General features: G+C 40.9%; 2 protein-coding genes across 3 annotated transcripts in view; one reads left to right on the forward strand and one right to left on the reverse strand.

Moving 5' to 3' along the window:
- galnt2 (UDP-N-acetyl-alpha-D-galactosamine:polypeptide N-acetylgalactosaminyltransferase 2) overlaps positions 1 to 4,553 on the forward strand; it is a 92,464-nt gene extending 87,911 nt beyond the window's left edge. Inside the window, exons 13-16 of one of the 2 annotated variants that reach the window (XM_036956100.1) lie at positions 186 to 269; positions 514 to 658; positions 1,093 to 1,212; positions 1,506 to 4,553. In XM_036956100.1, the coding sequence (XP_036811995.1) occupies positions 186 to 269; positions 514 to 658; positions 1,093 to 1,212; positions 1,506 to 1,661 (505 nt within the window). In that variant the 3' untranslated portion in view covers positions 1,662 to 4,553. The remainder of the gene's footprint in view (positions 1 to 185; positions 270 to 513; positions 659 to 1,092; positions 1,213 to 1,505) is intronic. The other variant, XM_036956101.1, reaches the window with a different exon arrangement.
- A 6,376-nt stretch (positions 4,554 to 10,929) lies between these two features.
- LOC110498783 (piggyBac transposable element-derived protein 5) overlaps positions 10,930 to 18,767 on the reverse strand; it is a 31,822-nt gene continuing 23,984 nt past the window's right edge. The window contains exons 5-7 of the mRNA XM_036956102.1: positions 16,654 to 16,851; positions 13,630 to 13,735; positions 10,930 to 11,797 (exon numbers count right to left, since the gene is read on the reverse strand). Of these exons, the coding sequence (XP_036811997.1) occupies positions 11,602 to 11,797; positions 13,630 to 13,735; positions 16,654 to 16,851 (500 nt within the window). The 3' untranslated portion in view covers positions 10,930 to 11,601. The remainder of the gene's footprint in view (positions 11,798 to 13,629; positions 13,736 to 16,653; positions 16,852 to 18,767) is intronic.

The following is an 18,767-nucleotide window of genomic DNA, read 5'->3' on the forward strand; positions in this document are numbered from 1 at the left end:
TGCCCTGCTGAGCTTGTATAGAATATCAAAATGTCCCTTTTTCTGACACCTCCAGAAGGTCAGGTACTACACCGAGTTATAGTAGTGATCTCAGTTGTCTCCAGATGTCATGTTGCGGCTGTCTGTCTCTCTGAGATGGCTGGTAATTAGATGAGTCATGGGTTTCCTCTCTGTGTGTCTGGCAGCATTCAGAGCAGAATGGAAATGAAGAAGAGGCTGGGCTGCCAGCCATTCAAGTGGTACCTGGAGAACGTGTACCCTGAGCTGCGGTAGGTAGAGACCACACCACCACAGTGGACCAGCAATATATTTATTTGAAAACGGACAAAGTTCAATGGAAAGACATAACTGTTGACTGTTTAACCTACCATTATATAGGCAGAACAGAGTTTGGGGGCCTATGCTGCTTGCCACTTAGAAATTAAACTAGGGGAAAGACTGCGGTGGGTGGCATATACCCACATCTTGTGATTTGACATCCCCTTGACTTGTGCTGTGTGTCTGGCCCTGCAGGGTCCCTGACCATCAGGACATTGCCTTTGGTGCTCTGCAGCAGGGAGGTAACTGCTTAGACACGCTGGGACACTTTGCAGATGGAGTGGTGGGGGTCTACGAATGCCACAACGCTGGGGGAAATCAGGTATCATTCAGGGCTCAGGTACTGCTCAGATCCATTACACATAACCAAGCTGTGCACTGGGCTGGGTAACGCAATGAGGTGGGTTTACTTTATAAATAAATTACTGCCTCAGCTTTTCAGAGGGTCACAGTGCACATGTCAAAGAGTTGGTATTGTACTGGACAGTCAACTAATGCTTTGATTGGGTGTCTCCGATTCATACTGATGAAATGCATTTTGATGTCCCACTTACCACAACATATTGATCTCATATACTAAGCTGGAGGAGGGGATTCTGGGAGTCCAGCCACTGTTGGTGTAAATATGTGTGATTTTCAACATACAACATGTATACATCACATATTCACACTTGACAAAGACAAACGCTTTAGAAGTGGATCTGTATAATTGTTCAGGAGTACCTAAACTGTGCCAATGTAGCAAATTCACTGTGTCCCACTCTTTGTCCGCAGGAATGGGCGCTGACCAAGGACAAGTCAGTAAAGCACATGGACCTTTGTCTGACGGTGGTAGACCGCACCGCAGGCTCACAAATCAAGCTGCAGGGCTGCAGGGAAAATGACAGCAGACAGGTGAGCGAGCTGAGCACCACGGATCAGATCGATCAAAAAGTAGTAGTAGTAAATGAAAGTGACTCACCTCAGTCTGGCAGTTAGCATGGTAATAGAACATCAATTTAGTTTTGCCGTGGAATATGATGGATTGGGATGATCCCTTTTGATATGCACTGTAGATAATTCACCATAAACTCACTGTCAATTGAAACCATTAGTGATTATAGTACTCACAGTACATACAAACCTGTGACTGATGTCACCCTTGTTTCCCCCATGTCCCAACATCCCCCTTCCTTGTGTGTCTCCAGAAATGGGAGCAAATTGAGAGCAACTCTAAGTTGCGGCACGTGGGTAGCAACCTGTGCCTGGACAGCCACAGTGCACGCACTGGGGGGCTGACAGTGGAGGTGTGCAGCCCCAACCTCAACCAGCAGTGGAAGTTCACTCTCAACCTCCAACTCTAGAGAGAGACAGTGTCCCCACCACCACCTCCTCCACCACCACCTCCTGCTCTCCTCCCCGGAGCCACATAGACTAGAGCCACCCAGCAACAACTACGGACAGATGGACGGACAGACGGAGGCCCCCGGAGGGGCCACAACACACAGAGGGAAGGATATGAAACTACAGACCAAGTGGGATGATGATGCTTTCCATTCAACTATATACCTCAGTGTTTCATCTTTAGTCCTGCTCTTTGGAAAGTGAATGTTCTTTTTCTTAATGCAGGTGAAATGGAATTAACTTTCTGGATGTTTTTTTTTGTTTTTTTTTACGTGTTCTTTTAAAATTTCTCTTTCCACTGAAGTTCACTGCGTTTCTGAAATGGATGCGACTTATTTTGTTGTCCTCTTCCCTCTCTCAAGTAATCTATCTTTGTTGAATGTAAAAGACGTATTCCATAGAGGTTCCCTGACTAGACCGAGACGGCCCAGGAAGAAAGCTGATAGTTTTGGTATGGTTTCAGTTGGGTTTGGCCCCTTAAAGGTCCTGCTGGTAGAAGGGAAAGGACTCTACGCACTGTTCATTCACTGAAACGCTCTCTACTGATTGCTGGGCTGTTCTGACAGAGTGAACAGTAAAGAGATGGAGAGAACAAAATCCGTTTTTTTCTTCTACAATTATACAGAATTTTCATCCTGCTCCTGTCACACGTGTTGTAAAAAGGTGCGTTGTCTGATCAGAAGGGTGCTCTTCGCGGGTCTCTCTCATGGATACTTTTGGGGCCAGGAGTTGTCGAGGGTGTGGATGTATCGCTGCTGGGTCATCAGATTGTAGCACTTGTTGCTACGACTCTTCCTTCTTTTTCCCATCACAATTGGATGGAAAACATTTTTTTTTATCATTCATGTATTTTTTTCTTTGCAAAAGCAGTAGTGTCCCAAGTTTATTGATTCATTTGTAACAGACATTTAATAATTTTTTGTTCAATTATACTGTAGAATAATCAACTAAGTTACACAGTAAATTGAACTGATATTTCTTTATACTCGTTGCTTGACTGTGCTCTTGTGAGTAAAAACGTATCTACTTACGGTATCGATTTTTTTCCCCTTCTCCCTTTTCAGTGTTCGTGTTACCATGGTAACAACCTCATACAAATTAGTAAAGAGTTTATTACAGGGTAATGTTGGAACCATCATTTCCATTCTTAGAAGTGTTCTTGAAATGTTCTCACACACAGTACATTGGAGTCCTTATTGTCACTATTTGTGATTTGCCATTTTAGAAAAGTACACTTCATCTGAGGTAAGCGACAAAGACAGCATTTACATGGGAGGGCCTTGTGTTGCATGTTGTACCAATACTTGAGCGTCTTTTTTTCTGTCCTTTTGTTTGTCTCGACATTGCACGCATGCTTTGTGAATGATGTCTTTGCCTTTTTTGATATCCATCATACTGTAAAGGGGAATGTGTTTTTGTGCGCTAGTGAACAGGTTTCTTAAAGGAGGGCAGGTCATTCGGCTATAGTTAACTGGACTCAAGGGAGAAAAGCAATAAGATGTTCTTATTTCAGTATCATTGTTGTGCATTTAGCTCGCATCTGCTTCGGGTGTATTCTGATTGGGTTAATACATTAGCTTGTGATTTATGTGGTACTTTAAACGTTACTGTTCGTTTCTGAGGGGCAGCAGAACCCACCACTAATGTGATGGCCAAAGGAGCCTATAACGACTTACGAAAGCAAAGATTCATCCATTGACATGGCATTGTTTGTCTTGGTTGGGATGCCCCCAATTTCAATAGATTAATTTATTCTAGAATAGCAAATTACTAATTATTCAGTAATATTTGCTGTCTGTATTTTGTGAGCCCTCATTATATATATGCATATATCCCTTTGTTCTACACCATTCTGGTCAAACCTTCGTATACATAGGGAGACTCCAACCACCATCGGTATAGAAACAAGCATCACAACGACAAAACAGATGCAACAGCTCCCATCTCTAACTTGTGTGGAGGTATTGCATTTCAAAAATGCCAAAGAGATGAGGTATCCCACAGTAAGAGGTGTGGAGCAGGGGATAGAGGTAACATCCCATTTTTTACCTGCAGTATCTGCAGTTCAGAGTGTGAGATCTGAGTGAGCAGGACTATGGGGTGTTGTAACCGCCCATGTGAGAGAGGTTTAGTAGGATTATGACAAGTTGCACATGGTATGAGCTGTCTGCCATCACATCACTGTTGAAATTGTAACAATTTCAGAGATCATGTCAATTGTAACAATTCAAATGTGAAAGTTCAGCTGGTTAGAGGGAGGCCTACAGTACTAAATGTGATTGCTTGTGTGAACATTGTCTACATGGTGGCAACGGTTGTTCAAGTATTGAATAAAGCCTTTTTAGTAAGACTTGTGTGAAAATGAAGTTTGCTGTTCACTTTAGGAATTACGGAGGGAAAAAAATCTTAGAATTACAGCCACATTTTAATTGGATGAAATGTTTACATAGCACAATGTGCCAAAGTTATTTACTTATTTGATTTGCATTGTCAATACAATTTGTGATTCAAGTTTAGGTGAGGGACGTTCATTGACTAAATGATGACTGAAACCAAATTATTGATCACAAGAAATTGTAATTTGGGATATTGAATACGGTTTGTTCCTCTATTTACTGCTGTAGGAAAATTGGATTGATTCAAATCAGTGGCAAGGGAGGCAGCATGGAGGTAACATTTAAGTGTATATCTTTGTATATACAGTACGTTTGTCTATATACACATACTGTAAGCAACAGCAGTTACTAGTGAGTTGGTCTACTGTACAGCGCTTGTAATTCATTGTTTTATAGTTATGGCAAATTCAACTAAATGAGGAAAAATGATTCACTTAAATAAATGCATTTATATAAGAGGTGTGGACTTTCTTTGCTAAGTCTTCAAGGAATGCAATGAGAAATGAAGCTTGGATTGTAATGATGGCTGTAACTAAACAATTCAAATCAGTTTTCCTGACCTGAATGCTCTCATTGCTATGCAGTCATTCTCAGGGAACAGAAAAGGCCTCTAACAAAGAGATCCGGTGTCTGATTTCCAATCTGCCCATTCTGGACAGCATACTTGTTAAGTCGTGTGTGTGTACACACACACACACACCTCTCTAGCTCTCCAACGTGCGTGTGTAAAAAAAAAATGCCACTTAATGGATGCGTTTCGATTTCCGTGCAACGGGAGCTACAGTATAGATCAAATGGTTGTGTGTATGGAATTAAGGTCCAGCTCGTTGCATGCACATGGCCAGTGGGAACTAAATGGTTTGTACTTAATGTGTAATGCTCATCACATCCCAGGGTAATGTAACATACATTAGTTGATGACTCAGCAGCCTTAAACTGACCATCTGTCACCCACTACTACCTACAGCACAGCACATTAGACATGCACCTAGCCCACAGGGGGTGCTAGTGTGGTATGCCCATATTGGTCACTATCTAAAAGTATCATTTAGAAGGTGTATAATGTTAAGGGAGCCTACATAAACTCTTGACACTGGTGGTGTATAAAATCGTGAACATTTATTAGCAACATGGTGTAAACTCAGGTGGTATACATACGATTCACAAAGTCCATCAGGGTGGTGTACTGTTAACATGAAGATCACAGAGGGAAGGTTTACAATAGGCTACATACACACTCAATGAGGAGAAATAACAAACACGCACGATACAGCAATCACTTTTCCTCCACCGATGAAAAACACACAGGACAAGAAGCAGTTTCAACAACATTCCCAGAGCAGTCATACATTGCAGTTTGTGTGTTGTATAGAATTCATCTGATACGGTAGGAAGTTTGGTCCAGCTTACATGAGCTATTTACATATTATTAGTACACTGTCAAATACACCATTCTGGAACTAGATTTCATTTTACCAACTACCCTTAATATTAGTCTTGACAACTTTTCTACTGACCTATTATCTATAATTTCTTACAGTATTTTGATAGCACCTTATTGTATTTTTTATTAATAGCGAATAATGAAGCCCTGAGGTCGGCAAAGTTAATTTACTTGAGTGTCTCAATCATACATCTTCAGGTCCCAACTTTAGACTTTCAATTGCCAGAGTGCACCATAGGCCTACAGAAGACGTGTTATTTTCTTGCCACGGTCATTACACTTTAACATATCGTAATCTTCCACTGTGTTTTAGAATGGAAATTACTAACAAATGGTGTCCAAAATTTCTAGATTACTTATTAAAATGTATTTCAGCAGTCTTGATCACTAATGCAGAGTGGAGGCTGTATTGAATGAAAAACATTCACAAAATGTGTTGGCTTTTTACTAACTATAAAAAGGACCCAATGGGCATTGGGCTGCCTGACTAGCCAACTTACTTGCATGCAGTCTCAGTTTGTCCATTTTTTTTTTATTTTTTTATTTTACCTTTATTTAACCAGGCAAGTCAGTTAAGAACAAATTCTTATTTTCAATGACGGCCTGGGAACAGTGGGTTAACTGCCTGTTCAGGGGCAGAACGACAGATTTGTACCTTGTCAGCTCGGGGGTTTGAACTCGCAACCTTCCGGTTACTAGTCCAACGCTCTAACCACTAGGCTACCCTGTCGCCCCATTAACGGCTACGGGTGGAGGCGGGTGCAGTACCAGTACCAGTACCATGGTATTGGCCCTCTATATGCTTTATGGGTCTGAAAACAGCAGTAAATAGGGAAAGGGGGATATCTAGTCAGTTGTGTAACAATGCATTCAAAAGAAATGTGTCTTCCGCGTTTAACCCAACCCCTCTGAATCAGAGAGGTGGGTGGGGGCTGCCATAATCGACATCCACGTCTTCGTCGCCCGGGGAACAGTGGGTTAACTGCCTTGCTCAAGCGCAGAACGACACTTTTTTTTTTAACCTTGTCAGCTCTGGGATTCAATCCGGCAACCTTTCAGTTATTGGCCCAACACTAACGGCTACCTGCCACCGAATACCAGAAGGAAAGAAGATGGCATGTGGCAATAGACTGAGTGGGCTGTCAATCAACTGACCTCATTAATTTTACAGAGCAATGGTAAATTAATATTGCCTCTTAGAAGCTAGGGAATTACAGTGACATCAGATTGACACAAAGACATTCCAGGAAATGATAAATGGCAATGATGATTAAAAAAAAATAATATCTGGCCTCAGGATTTGGATATGACTTGGCCGTTGATATAGTTTATGTCTGTTGTCTTTTCTAGTAGATTGCTTTAAAGAACCAAATGTTGTAAGGGTTGAACTATAAACCTAGTTATCTAATCATGGAGTGAGAAAATAATTTCATGAACACAGATGCACTATACAGATGGTAAACTGTCTTTTGTTTTATCCATCTTGAATAAATTATATATTTTTTAGATATTCTCTGCAGAAGTCATCTGAAGTTACCACATGATACTGGCATGAAATGCCTGGTAAGAAAAGGAGATGTTCTATGTAAAAGGCACTGAGAATATATCTAATACATGGCTGGGCAATAAAATAAACTGTCATATTTTATCTTATTGTAAATTGTAAATCATACATGTTCAACCTGAGAATTTAAACTAAAGCAGTTCTGATTCAAACTGAATACAGGGGGAGGGGGATTAACAGCCCTCCATCTCTCCTGATTATAATTGGTTCATGAAATCACTCAGAGTAGCAATAACGGATCACCACACGAGTCATCTGCTCTCTACTTGGCCATGGTGGTATTAATAACATTAAATATGGCCTAATAGACATTGCTTAGTAACACTACACTTACAGAACATTTTAGAGCTCATCCAAGGACTTGATGACTAATTAAGATATACCGCAAAACACACAATTTAAAGAGATGATTTCATTTTGAAGAAGTGTTTACTTTGAAAAGGTTGTTGACTATCATGCATACTTCTTGGTGTCTATCAATATAACAATTCAGAACAAAAGAGCATTGTTATTAGCATCATTAACATACTTATGGCATGTCAGAGAATCTTTCAGACAGTGATCAGTGCACAGAACTAGTGATCGCACACAAACAAACATACACAAGAACGACAATGTTTTTTTGGGGAAAAGGAAATGGTGAAAAATCACAATCATGTGTCTTACCTAAAAGTGAAGAACCTGATAGAACTATAATCACATGTACTTTCTAATAAGTACACAAAAACAAATGTACCTCAATAGCATATGCACATCATATATTTTGGTAAATATTCATAATGTTTTTAGAATATAATTCCTTTTCATTGGCTTGTAGTATTCATCACCTTCGTGTACTTTCGTTGATCCCCTTTAAATCATTCCTGCATAAATATTGTAGCACTCAGTTGCAGAAGTCTGCACTCAGACAATAATTACCCTTTTTATTAAAAATGGATTTCCTGCTTCTTCATAGAATGGTCAAGCTCTCAATAATTAGAGGAAACAGGCGATAGCAATGAAACAGGATTAAAACTTCAGTGTTCTGCGACAAAACAGATTTTCAGAGCAGAGTCATTAACTCATCTATTTTCTGGGGAAGCATTTAGTACCGCCATTAATTATAGGAATTCATCAAAGCTAGGGATATTTAGTAAACACCGTTATTGAATTGCTTTAAAGTGCAGGACCATCGAAAGTGCATGAGTAGTGCCCTAGCTAGGACAACTCTGCCTCAGTAGTACAAATCTCCCAAACACTTCACACATCAAAAACACAGTCACAGTGGCAAGGAGCGGATAAGCACGATTGTATGTCATCGGCCAAGGGACAAAATAGGCCTGTGTGCGTGAATTGCACACAATTGAAAGCATTGATTTCACTTTTACACTGACAGTACATTCTCTATTGGCTAAAAATACATTATTAAGCCACGGTGACATTCACTTAACTGACTTAAAACAGCTCAATATACAGCACAGTGGGGTGCTATTCTGTCCCCACACAAGAGGCAAGACCACAGCCTCACAAAGTCATTATGGCAGATCAGGAGGATCCATTCTCCTAAGTCCCTTTGAAAGGATTAACATTGACAAACTTCTGTGGGTCTGGTGTTTTCTTCTCTCCATCTTTTAGTGACATCATTGGAGTGAGATAATTATTGGCGGACGGTATGTAATGTTTAATTTAAACTCAACTTACATACTGTATAGATCAATGTCAGGCTTGCTTCCAGGGTTTGGACAGTGGATGTGACTACAGTGGGCCTATATGATGATATGGGCCACACTGGCACACTGGATATGGGCCACACTCTTAGCTCCCCAGCTGAGCCAGAGGCTCATCATACATCACCAGATGAACTGAACTGAAAACAGTCTGTGTGGTCTGTCAGAGAGTGAGGGTTTGCTGTGGACAGTTGAGTGTTTATCTAGAGTTGAACTGAACTGACCCCTGCAGCTCTTGATTATCCAAGACTACACCACATGGAGACGGTAGTCATGTTGTACAGCAACTGTAGGCTTCATCCAAATGAACGTTCATGTGGTCCTCATTGGCAAGAACGAGAATAATTTATCATATCATCAACCCTTCCCTTTGCAGTCTGAAAACCTGAACACAAGTCACACCATCCAGATTTTTCAATGATGTTGCAAATATACAGCGATGAACCAATTGGCTGAGAATAGGGACTGCCAGTCATATGATCTGATGACCAGTTGCATAGTTCCTATTGACTGAGATATTAAGTTACTGAGTACAGTAAGCATTACCCTGGTAAGCAGGACATTTCCCATTTCAGGTATTAAGCATCAGCAAGATGGCAAGCGCTCTGGAAGGGGGATGGTAATGAAATGTAGTGCAGACTAGTCCTCCATATTTAATTTAAACATAATGGAAGGATCCTGGGCTTATACACACACACACACACACACACACACACACACACACACACACACACACACACACACGTAGATAGATACACATTACCAGTCAAAGGTTTGGACACCTACACATTCAAGGGTTTTTCTTTATTTTTACTATTTTCAACATTGTAGATTTATAAGGAAGACATCAAAACTATGAAATAACACATTTGGAATCATGTAGTAACCAAAAAAGTGTTAAACAAAGCAAAATATATTCTTCAAAGTAGCCACACTTTGTCTTGATGACAGCTTTGCACACTCGGCATTCTCTCAATCAGCTTCATGGAGGTAGTCACCTGGAATGCATTTCAATTAACAGGTGTCATGTTAAAAGTTAATTTGTGAAATGTCTTTGCTTATTAATGAGTTTGAGCTAATTGAGTTGTCTTGTGACAAGGTACGGTTGGTATACAGAAGATAGCCCTATTTGGTAAAATACCAAGTCCATATTATGTCAAGAACAGCTCAAATAAGCAAAGAGAAATGACAGTCCATCATTACTTTAAGACATGAAGGTCAGTCAATACGGAAAATCTCTGAATGTTTCTTCAAGTGCAGTCATAAAAACGATCAAGAGCTAAGATGAAACTGGCTCTCATGAGGACAGCCACAGGAAAGTAAGACTGAGAGTTACCTCTGCTGCATAGGATAAGTTCATTAGAGTTACCAGCCCAGAAATTGCAGCCCAAATAAATTCAAGTAACAGACACAGCTCAACATCAACTGTTCAGAGGAGACTGTGTGAATCAGGCCTTCATGGTCGATTTGTTGCAAAGAAACCACTACTAAAGGACACCAATAAGAAGAAGAGACTTGTTTGGGCCAAGAAACATGAGCAAAGGACATTAGTGGAAATTGTTTTTGGATCCAACCGCCGTGTCTTTGTGAAACACAGAGTAGATTCCCACCGTGAAGCATGGAGGAACTGGTGTCAGTGATTTATTTAAAATTCTAGGCACACTTAACCAGCATGGCTACCACAGCATTCTGCAGCAATACACCATCCCATCTGGTTTGCGCTTAGTGGGACTATCATTTGTTTTTCAACAGGACAATGACCCAACACACCTCCAGGCTGTGTAAGGGCTATTAGACCAAGAAGGAGAGTGATGGAGTAATGCATCAGATGACCTGGCCTCCACAATCACCTGACCTCAACCCAATTGAGATGGTTTGGGATAAGTTGGACCACAGAGTGAAAGAAAAGCAGCCAACAAGTACTCAGCATATGTGGGAACGCCTTCAAGACTGTTGGAAAAGCATTCCAGGTGAAGCTGGTTGAGAGAATGCAATTGAGTATACAAAGCTGTCATCAAGGCAAAGAGTGGCTACCTTGAAGAATCTAAAATATATTTTGATCTTTTTGGGGGGTTAATACATGATTCCATGTGTGTTATTTCATAGTTTTGATGTCTTCACTATTATTCTACAAAGTAGAAAATTGTACAAATAAAGAAAAACCCTTGAATGAGTAGGTGCATCCAAACCTTTGACTGGTACTGTAATACATACATACCTACCGACATACACACATACAGTATTTCTTCTTAGTGGTTCAGGTCTATCTTGGAGAGAACACACCCGATGTTGCTCCATAGGTGGTCGAATAGGATCATAGATTTACATTACAGAGTGATATTGCTCTACATGGAAACAATATTTAATCAGATTTTTTTTAAAGAAATCTGAACATTGAACAACAGTACATTATCCAACTGCGTTTTTGTCATGCAGCCTGTGACAATAACAATAGAGAACTGTGTACTGTACAATGGCTCTGCTTTGTGCCTCACTCAGTAAAGAAACTTTAATCTATAGACCGTTCCGACTAAACTATAGACCTGCTCTCCAAACCTGGAGGTTTGGTCCCCCAACCCATTTAACCCAGACTTGGCACTGTTAAAATATTGTTTCATTTAAGGAATTACCTATCCCAGTGTCTACAATTGTAAAGAACAAATCTATTAGTGTTTTGGTTAGTGTGTGTTAGTGTTTTGCATGTGATGAACAGTGTGTGTTTGTGGGTACGTGTGACAGTGTGTGTACACAGTATGTGTGTGCGTATATTACAAATATTATGTGGTCGCCTCACTGGGTAGGAGAGCAGTCGTCTAAGTCCAGTAGCTCCCTCACCAGTCTCTCTCCAAACTGCGCTCGGCTGTAGCGCTTGATCTGGTAGGCATCGGACATCTTGTACATGATATAGGCGTTGTTTATGGCCATGCTGATGGTCAGCCAGAACACCTGCTGCCACGTTTTGTTTGGCTTGTGGAAGATGAAATACCTGAAAAGGAAAAAATAAAAAAAGACCAACCCTGATTGGCTATATGGGATCTTGGAAATTTGATCATTTGTGTCAGATGATGATGTCCATCACATAGTTATCTGACTGGACATCTGAAATTAGACGGACAGAAGTTACGACGGACAGAAGCGCAGACAGTCATGGAGACAAGATATCCTCCTAAGTGTGAGGCATTGGTTAGTGGTGAGGAGGAGCGATATTCAGCTAACGTCCCTGTTTCTGGCTCTCCAGATGTAATCTGCAGTCCTCCACATCCACAAGTGTTGTGTTCTGTAGCTCAGAGGACCATCTCATTACTGTCCAAACTAATTGGAGGCAGTGAGAGGTTAGAGAGGGTGAGAAGATAAGAGCCAATCTCCCTGGTGTGTGTGTGTGTGATGAGCCATCCCATCTATCACTCTGCTTGTCTCCTTAATTGAAGTCTTCTGTCTTTGACCAGTGTTAACGTCGCTTGGCACTGTTCTCCATTTGTGACATAGACATCTCTGGGTGGGCCCTTGACAGTAGCCAGTCTATTGCACTGCAATGAAGTGTCACTTCCAGTGGATTAGGAAGTCCAGATTATTGAATGTGTTCCACTTGATGAACTCAGATGGAATCATAATGCAGGTAGATTTACTATGGATGTATTTACTGTCCCATGCTGAAAAGGGATGACCTTTTCCATGGTATCTTCTTATAAATTGCTAATGCAACAAGTATTGGTCACACTTTACTTGGATAGTCCGGTTTTTCGATCTGTAGCTGCTCTACAAATGGGCATACTATCAACAAACCATCTGCTGATAAGCAAATGCTTGCTAAGGTTACAATTAGTGTTTAGAATAAGGGTTAGGGTACAGGTTAAGGTTAGAGCTAGTTAGTAGATAGTCTAGAGCATCTGCAGATGGACTATCCAAATTGTTACCTAAGTATCTTTGGCATTCCAATGGATATACAGTATGCAGCTCATGTTCTTATCTTACCACTGCATGACAAGCTTTGAACAGAAACTCGTGCGATAACTGTGCAATTAGGAGTTCAAATCTCATTCCTTTATAGTGTATGGTTTTAAACAGGGCATCTGAGTTCCTGGTGGTGTCCCAGGTCATCTTTTTTTGCCGTCACGTTGTGCAGCTCAGAAGATTGCTATATCACATCAATGTAATTCCTTCTCCAGGTGTTGTACGGTCTAATCCGACTCTGCACAGCGCAACTGCAAAAAGAAAACCTGGAACGCCATCTCTGGCTTGAGGCTGATAAGGAATGCTATAGAGTGATCCTCCTCAATTAATGTCTGGCTGTGACTGAATTATTAATGAAGGATTCACTTGAGCCTGACTTGCATGGCGGGGAGTGTGTGAGCACCCAGCATGGGCCCACCACAGGGGGAGTCAGGCCGACTCTCTGTTTAGCAGCACAGTAGGAGGAGAGCTTAGAGCTGAAACCGCTGTCGTGTCCCAATGCAGCCTGACATACTTTGAAATAAGCCACACAAAACTGTAGGAACAACAGAACAGTTTGCCATATTCAAATCTTACATTTCAATACACTTGACCTACAAAACTCCAGGGGTGAAATCCCCTCATGGAGAACTACTGGGTATGCTGGCTTTAGCTCCAACCTCATTGTAACACAGCTGATTCAGCTAATCAATATCCTCGTTAGCAGTTAGTAGAATCAGGTGTGCTAGCTAGGGTTGGAGCAAAAGCCTGCAGGAGGGTAGCTTCTCAGGAGGGTTGGCCACCCCTGTCCTATGATGAACATTCATATAGGCGAACACATTTCTCCCAGGATGACAACTGATTGCAATACATCCAGTATTCACTCACTTGCTGTACTTGTCGTCATACTTGCAGATGTAACTGAGGTGTGCAGCGAAGGCCTCCACAGCCAGCGGACAGGGAATCTCACCACTTTTCCTTTTGATGATCACCCCTAGAACCCAACACATGACTCAAACAGGACTAATGGGAGTTTTTTTTAAAAGTATTATGCAATCATATTTTCAGATTGCAACTCAGTGACAAATTATAATACAAAAATGTGTGGCACATCATCTTGCACATAACAGTAAAGTAAATTGGATAAAGAGTGCAGTTGTGATGCTGTAAATAACTAGACTGAATGCCTCAAAGTCTAATATGGTTTCTCACTATAGCTTCAAAATAACCAATATATTCTGTGGAAAATACCTTCCTCTCTAACAAGCAAAATATGACTGCGTGCTTACTAGTGTAGCTAGAATAAACAATAAGTATCAACCTAATAGCTAAAACAGATCATGGGTGTACCACATGAAAAATAGATGAACATGAGGAGTTACAGTGTAATTATGGAGGTAGCTGCGAGGGAACGAGTCTAGTAGTCGCCTGGATCACATTGAGCCATTAGCAGGTCGTTGATATGTTTTTCTTGACTGAACCTCCATCTGTCGCTGACTCGCTTCCATTAAAATTATCCTCCGCTATCTAATGCTAATTATGTTAAGATTTCACTCAGGCCCTACAGTGTAATGTTGAATGGAAATTGGAAAGTTACAGGAGGGCAAATTGAAAAAGAAACGCAAGATCAAAGAGTAAGCGCATATTCAGAAAAGTCAATGATTTTTTTTTTTACAGAATTTAAAAATATAAATCGGGAAGCAGACTTGATAAAGTCTAAATGTGGAATTTGGAAATATGTCTGACTGTCACTATTCCCTAGGCTTCAGTCTTTCACATGATTACTTCATTTCACCAATGATACAGTGGTTTATTTATTCAAAAGGTAAAATAGTTCTCTCTGTAGCTATAATGAAATGTTATGACCACCACTTACCCATCCAAACAAAAATAATTAGTCTAGTCTGTATAAGATAGGAGGGACACATCGAAGGTTGGGGTGGGAGGGGGTTGTGTTTTGCTGTATTTTGGGTTCTTATATTATCTGTAGTCAGATATAATTTGTCCTGGACAATGAGAACTAACAAAAAATAACCTACATCCTCTATAGCAGTGGTCACTAACCTTTTCTGGGTCAAGATAACTTTGAGTAAAAATGCAAGCCGAGATCTACAGCTCAGATTATTATTATTTTTTAAAAACATAACTTAAAAAACTTAAGCCTTTACAACATTAACCAATTAAAAACAGTTCTGTAGCAATGAGGTTTGTACAGTAGGCTAAAGGCCTAATACATTATCACTGCATATCGGCTATGCTTGAATTGCTCTGCAAAGTTGTTCTTCTCAGACCATTTTGAAATGATATATTTTTTAAATTGGTAAATGATCACACTTGTAATTGCTCATTTGTTGTATTACTTGTGAGGCCCGGCTGAGTGAGCATAATCATTATTATTTATTTTTTTACTGGACTGATGGCCTGCATCTGATGGTCAGTCTGATGGGAGGGAGCAGGGGTGAGGCTGCCTCTCACCACAGTCACCGTCCCCTTGCTCTCCCTCCGCTGAGAAAATGGGGCACAGGCTTCCAACTGAAGGTAAAACTCCAGTCACACTGCATTATTCCTGCCTCATGCACCAATTTATGTTGTTACTCCTATGACCAGAGAAAGTGAAATATTACTTGATATAAAAAAAGAAGAAGCTGCAAGCCGCTAATAATAACAACGCAAGCTTATCGGAACACTATAGTCATTCATTACAGCTGCAGTGCTGGTTGTAGCGTGAGTGGAAGTAGGGAGACCGTGCATTTTCATGCTTATAAAAGTGTTGAACAAAGTGTTGATTAAGTTGTTATTCAGCACTGTCAAACATGAACTTACTCTTAAAAACAGAAGCCCTTTGCTGTATTCTTTGAGTCTCTAGTCATGGTTTTAAAAGTTTAGAATTCTTAACTTTGTGAATAAAACTTAAAAATATGTTTTAGTCTATGGATCGAGGAAACTGTGCAGACGTGGTGATCTGAGCTATCGGATTGGCCAGCCGTAGGCCTATAGGTGCACTTGATTTGCTCTCTGAGCCTGTCGTGTAGACGGAGTTCTACCTTCAGACACATGAAATGGTTAAAAATGGGAATACTTTGCCTTCCTGGTATTAGGGCTTCTAATTCAAGTGCACCTACCACCAACAGCACAAAAAAAAAAAAAAAGAGCTCTAAGCTTTATCGTTGAGTTTTTTTTACAGAAATGTTTGATGATCGACTAGGAATGCCTTGGAGATGGATCAGTCGACCGCCAAATTGGTGACCACTGCTCTTCTATAGGATTCATTCAGATTGTATTCAACAAGAAAAATCCTCCCAAACACTTGAAAAATTCAACACTTCTTTTAACACAGCCAAGAACAGAATCCAAACCCTCAATTCCACTCATCTACTCTGTATCCTTGCTGTTTATCTATCCAGATTTAATGCATTTTCCCACCTAATTTACTTTACAAATGGGATTAAATGTGTGGGGTGAGAGCCTTTCACATGCCATGCAACAAGGATTTTCTCCCATTTCCATTATCTCTGAACATCACTCATACAGGGAGAGACAGAGTGATGAGGTGCTACATCAGAGTTTCTCACAGTCTACAGGGTAGATTACGAGTGCATTAACAACTAGGAGTTACTGTGGTCTGTTAAATCCACATCATATCAATGGTGGGTGGTGACTCATACTGTATCAGTCAGCCCTAAAGAGCTTCATAATGATGCTTAATTTCAGAGCATTATATTGACACAGTAGGTCGACATGATCAAAATAAAGAAAAACGTTTTTCTTTAAAATTGAAGGCTGTTCACTCTAAAATGTATGCCCATGATTGAATACCATTTAAACATCCCCCTGAATGCATGTTCTGAATGAAAATGTATGAAAAAGAAAACATGGGTAATATCACGTCGGTCCCAAAGCAGGTCTCCTTACCTTTCTTGGTGGGTGAGTAGGCGTTGGTAAGGAAGCGGAAGTGTCCCTTGTTGTACCAGCTGATGAGAGAGGTGTTACCTCTCATCATGCTGCGGGACTGGCCCCTCTGCTGGGGGCTCTCAGGGTTCACCAACATGGACTGGGGCAGGCCGGTGCAGTCACTCTTCCTGGTGCTCAGCAGCCCACAGCAGTAGATCTCTGGCAGAGGACAAACACACACCTTACTTTAAATGTCAGAGGCACTTTATATTTGAACGAACCACCACACTGTATAATCTGTACATGTTAGCTGACTATTTCCTCTTCTTTCTTAAAGCCCATCCTCTCCCACCACCTGCAGTAATGATAGATGGCACAGATTGCAGGTGGCCAGTATGTGTTCAGATTGAGATCAGAGGATAAAGCCTAGAGGAGGACACCAAGAGGACAGACTCGCTCTCACACCACCTCTTACTCGGCAAGGGGTAAAAGAAAGACAGTGGCGTTTTTAATAGAGCTGTAGCTGAACATGATTAATATCTATGTCAGCTGCTGCAGGGCTACGGGGCTGGTTTACTGTGGCATCACTGCCCCTCTCACCAGGCTGTTCACTTTGTTAATTAAAACAATAGGATGAACTGGTGGTCTAGGTTTCCAAAATAAGCCTTGGGAGAATTTACTGTACGTCAACTCCATGTCTGGTTGTGCAGCCTAGTGGGTGGTAGGCATGGAAGCAGCAAAATACACAATTCACATGTTGGTTCTCAGGGTTAACTTCAATTGACAGTCTTCTTTTTCATTACTACAGTAGCAGGAGGACATGTATGGTGATTAAAAACAGCAGGGGATGAGCAGGGAGTGATGAGAAAGGAGATTGCAGTACATACTGTACAGCGAGAGAGAAAGGGATAAAGAAAAGGATGAGAGAAAGAGGGAGACAGAGATTATTGTGGGGGTAATAGCAACACAGCTGCTTGCACCAGGATGCCAGTCATAAGTGTATGCAAAAACCTAGGCTACTGTCGATAGCTAGCTATATAGTTGTATTCAAGCTGAGGTTAATCAATAAATGCAAACATACATTTTGATTAGCTAGGTAGCTAGCTAACGTTAGGTTCGGTGTCCAAAGTCCAGCAGCTAGCCTCTGTAGCTAGCTAACACCAGTCAGTTGATAGCTAGCTACCTGACCAACAAACAGGCAAAGAAGGGTAGCTAACTAGCCAATGAATGTGGGTTTGTTTTAATTAGCTAGGTCAGTCAGATGAGAGCTAACGTTGGCTAGGATGCTAACCAACAAACAAGGAACGCTAGCTATATTTTGCCAAGTAAGGTTTTTCATATAAGGCTGAAGTCATCACGTGTAAACTACTGACCTAGACACTTGCGTGTAATCAAAGCAGAAACAAATATGCAGAAATAAGATAGTGAACATCCTTGGCTGCTATGATAGCCAGTTAACGTTAGCTAGGCAAAGCTAGCCAATGTAAGACTAACACATATGGCCAGTTCATGCACCATACATTGTTCCATAAAACTAGCTAGCTAAATAGGTTCAAAGCAGGATCAAAGCCAATGCCAAACTTTGGGAAACGGTCATACTGCTAGCTAGCTGCCTTACAATGGGCATTGAAAACTAGCTAGGTAGAATACGCCATAGACCAAGCTATGGTAAAATAAGATTTCAGCGAGGACAAAAACTGCAGTTAGCTACACTACATTTTCTTGACTAAGAACAACTCAGACCACAACAAAAACCATAGCCGAGAAAACAAATTGCTTTATTAAGAAACAATATGCTAAACTGAACAAAAATATGACGGCAACATGTAAAGTGTTGATCCCATGTTTCATGAGCTGAAATAAAATATCAACATTTTTCCATACGCACAAAAAGCTTGGTCTCTCAAATTTCGTGCACACGTTTGTTTACATCCCTGTTGGCAGCATTTCTCCGTTGCCAAGATAATCCATCCACTTGACAGGTGTAGCATATCAAGAAGTTGATAAAACAACATGATCATTACACAGGTGCACCTTGTGCTGGGGACAATAAAAGAGAACAAAAAATGTGCAGTTTTGTCACACAACACCACAATTGTCTCAAGTTGAGGGAGCGTGCAATTGGCATGCTGACT

This window comes from Oncorhynchus mykiss, chromosome 20, assembly GCF_013265735.2.
Source record: "Oncorhynchus mykiss isolate Arlee chromosome 20, USDA_OmykA_1.1, whole genome shotgun sequence".
Classification (NCBI taxonomy): domain Eukaryota; kingdom Metazoa; phylum Chordata; class Actinopteri; order Salmoniformes; family Salmonidae; genus Oncorhynchus; species Oncorhynchus mykiss.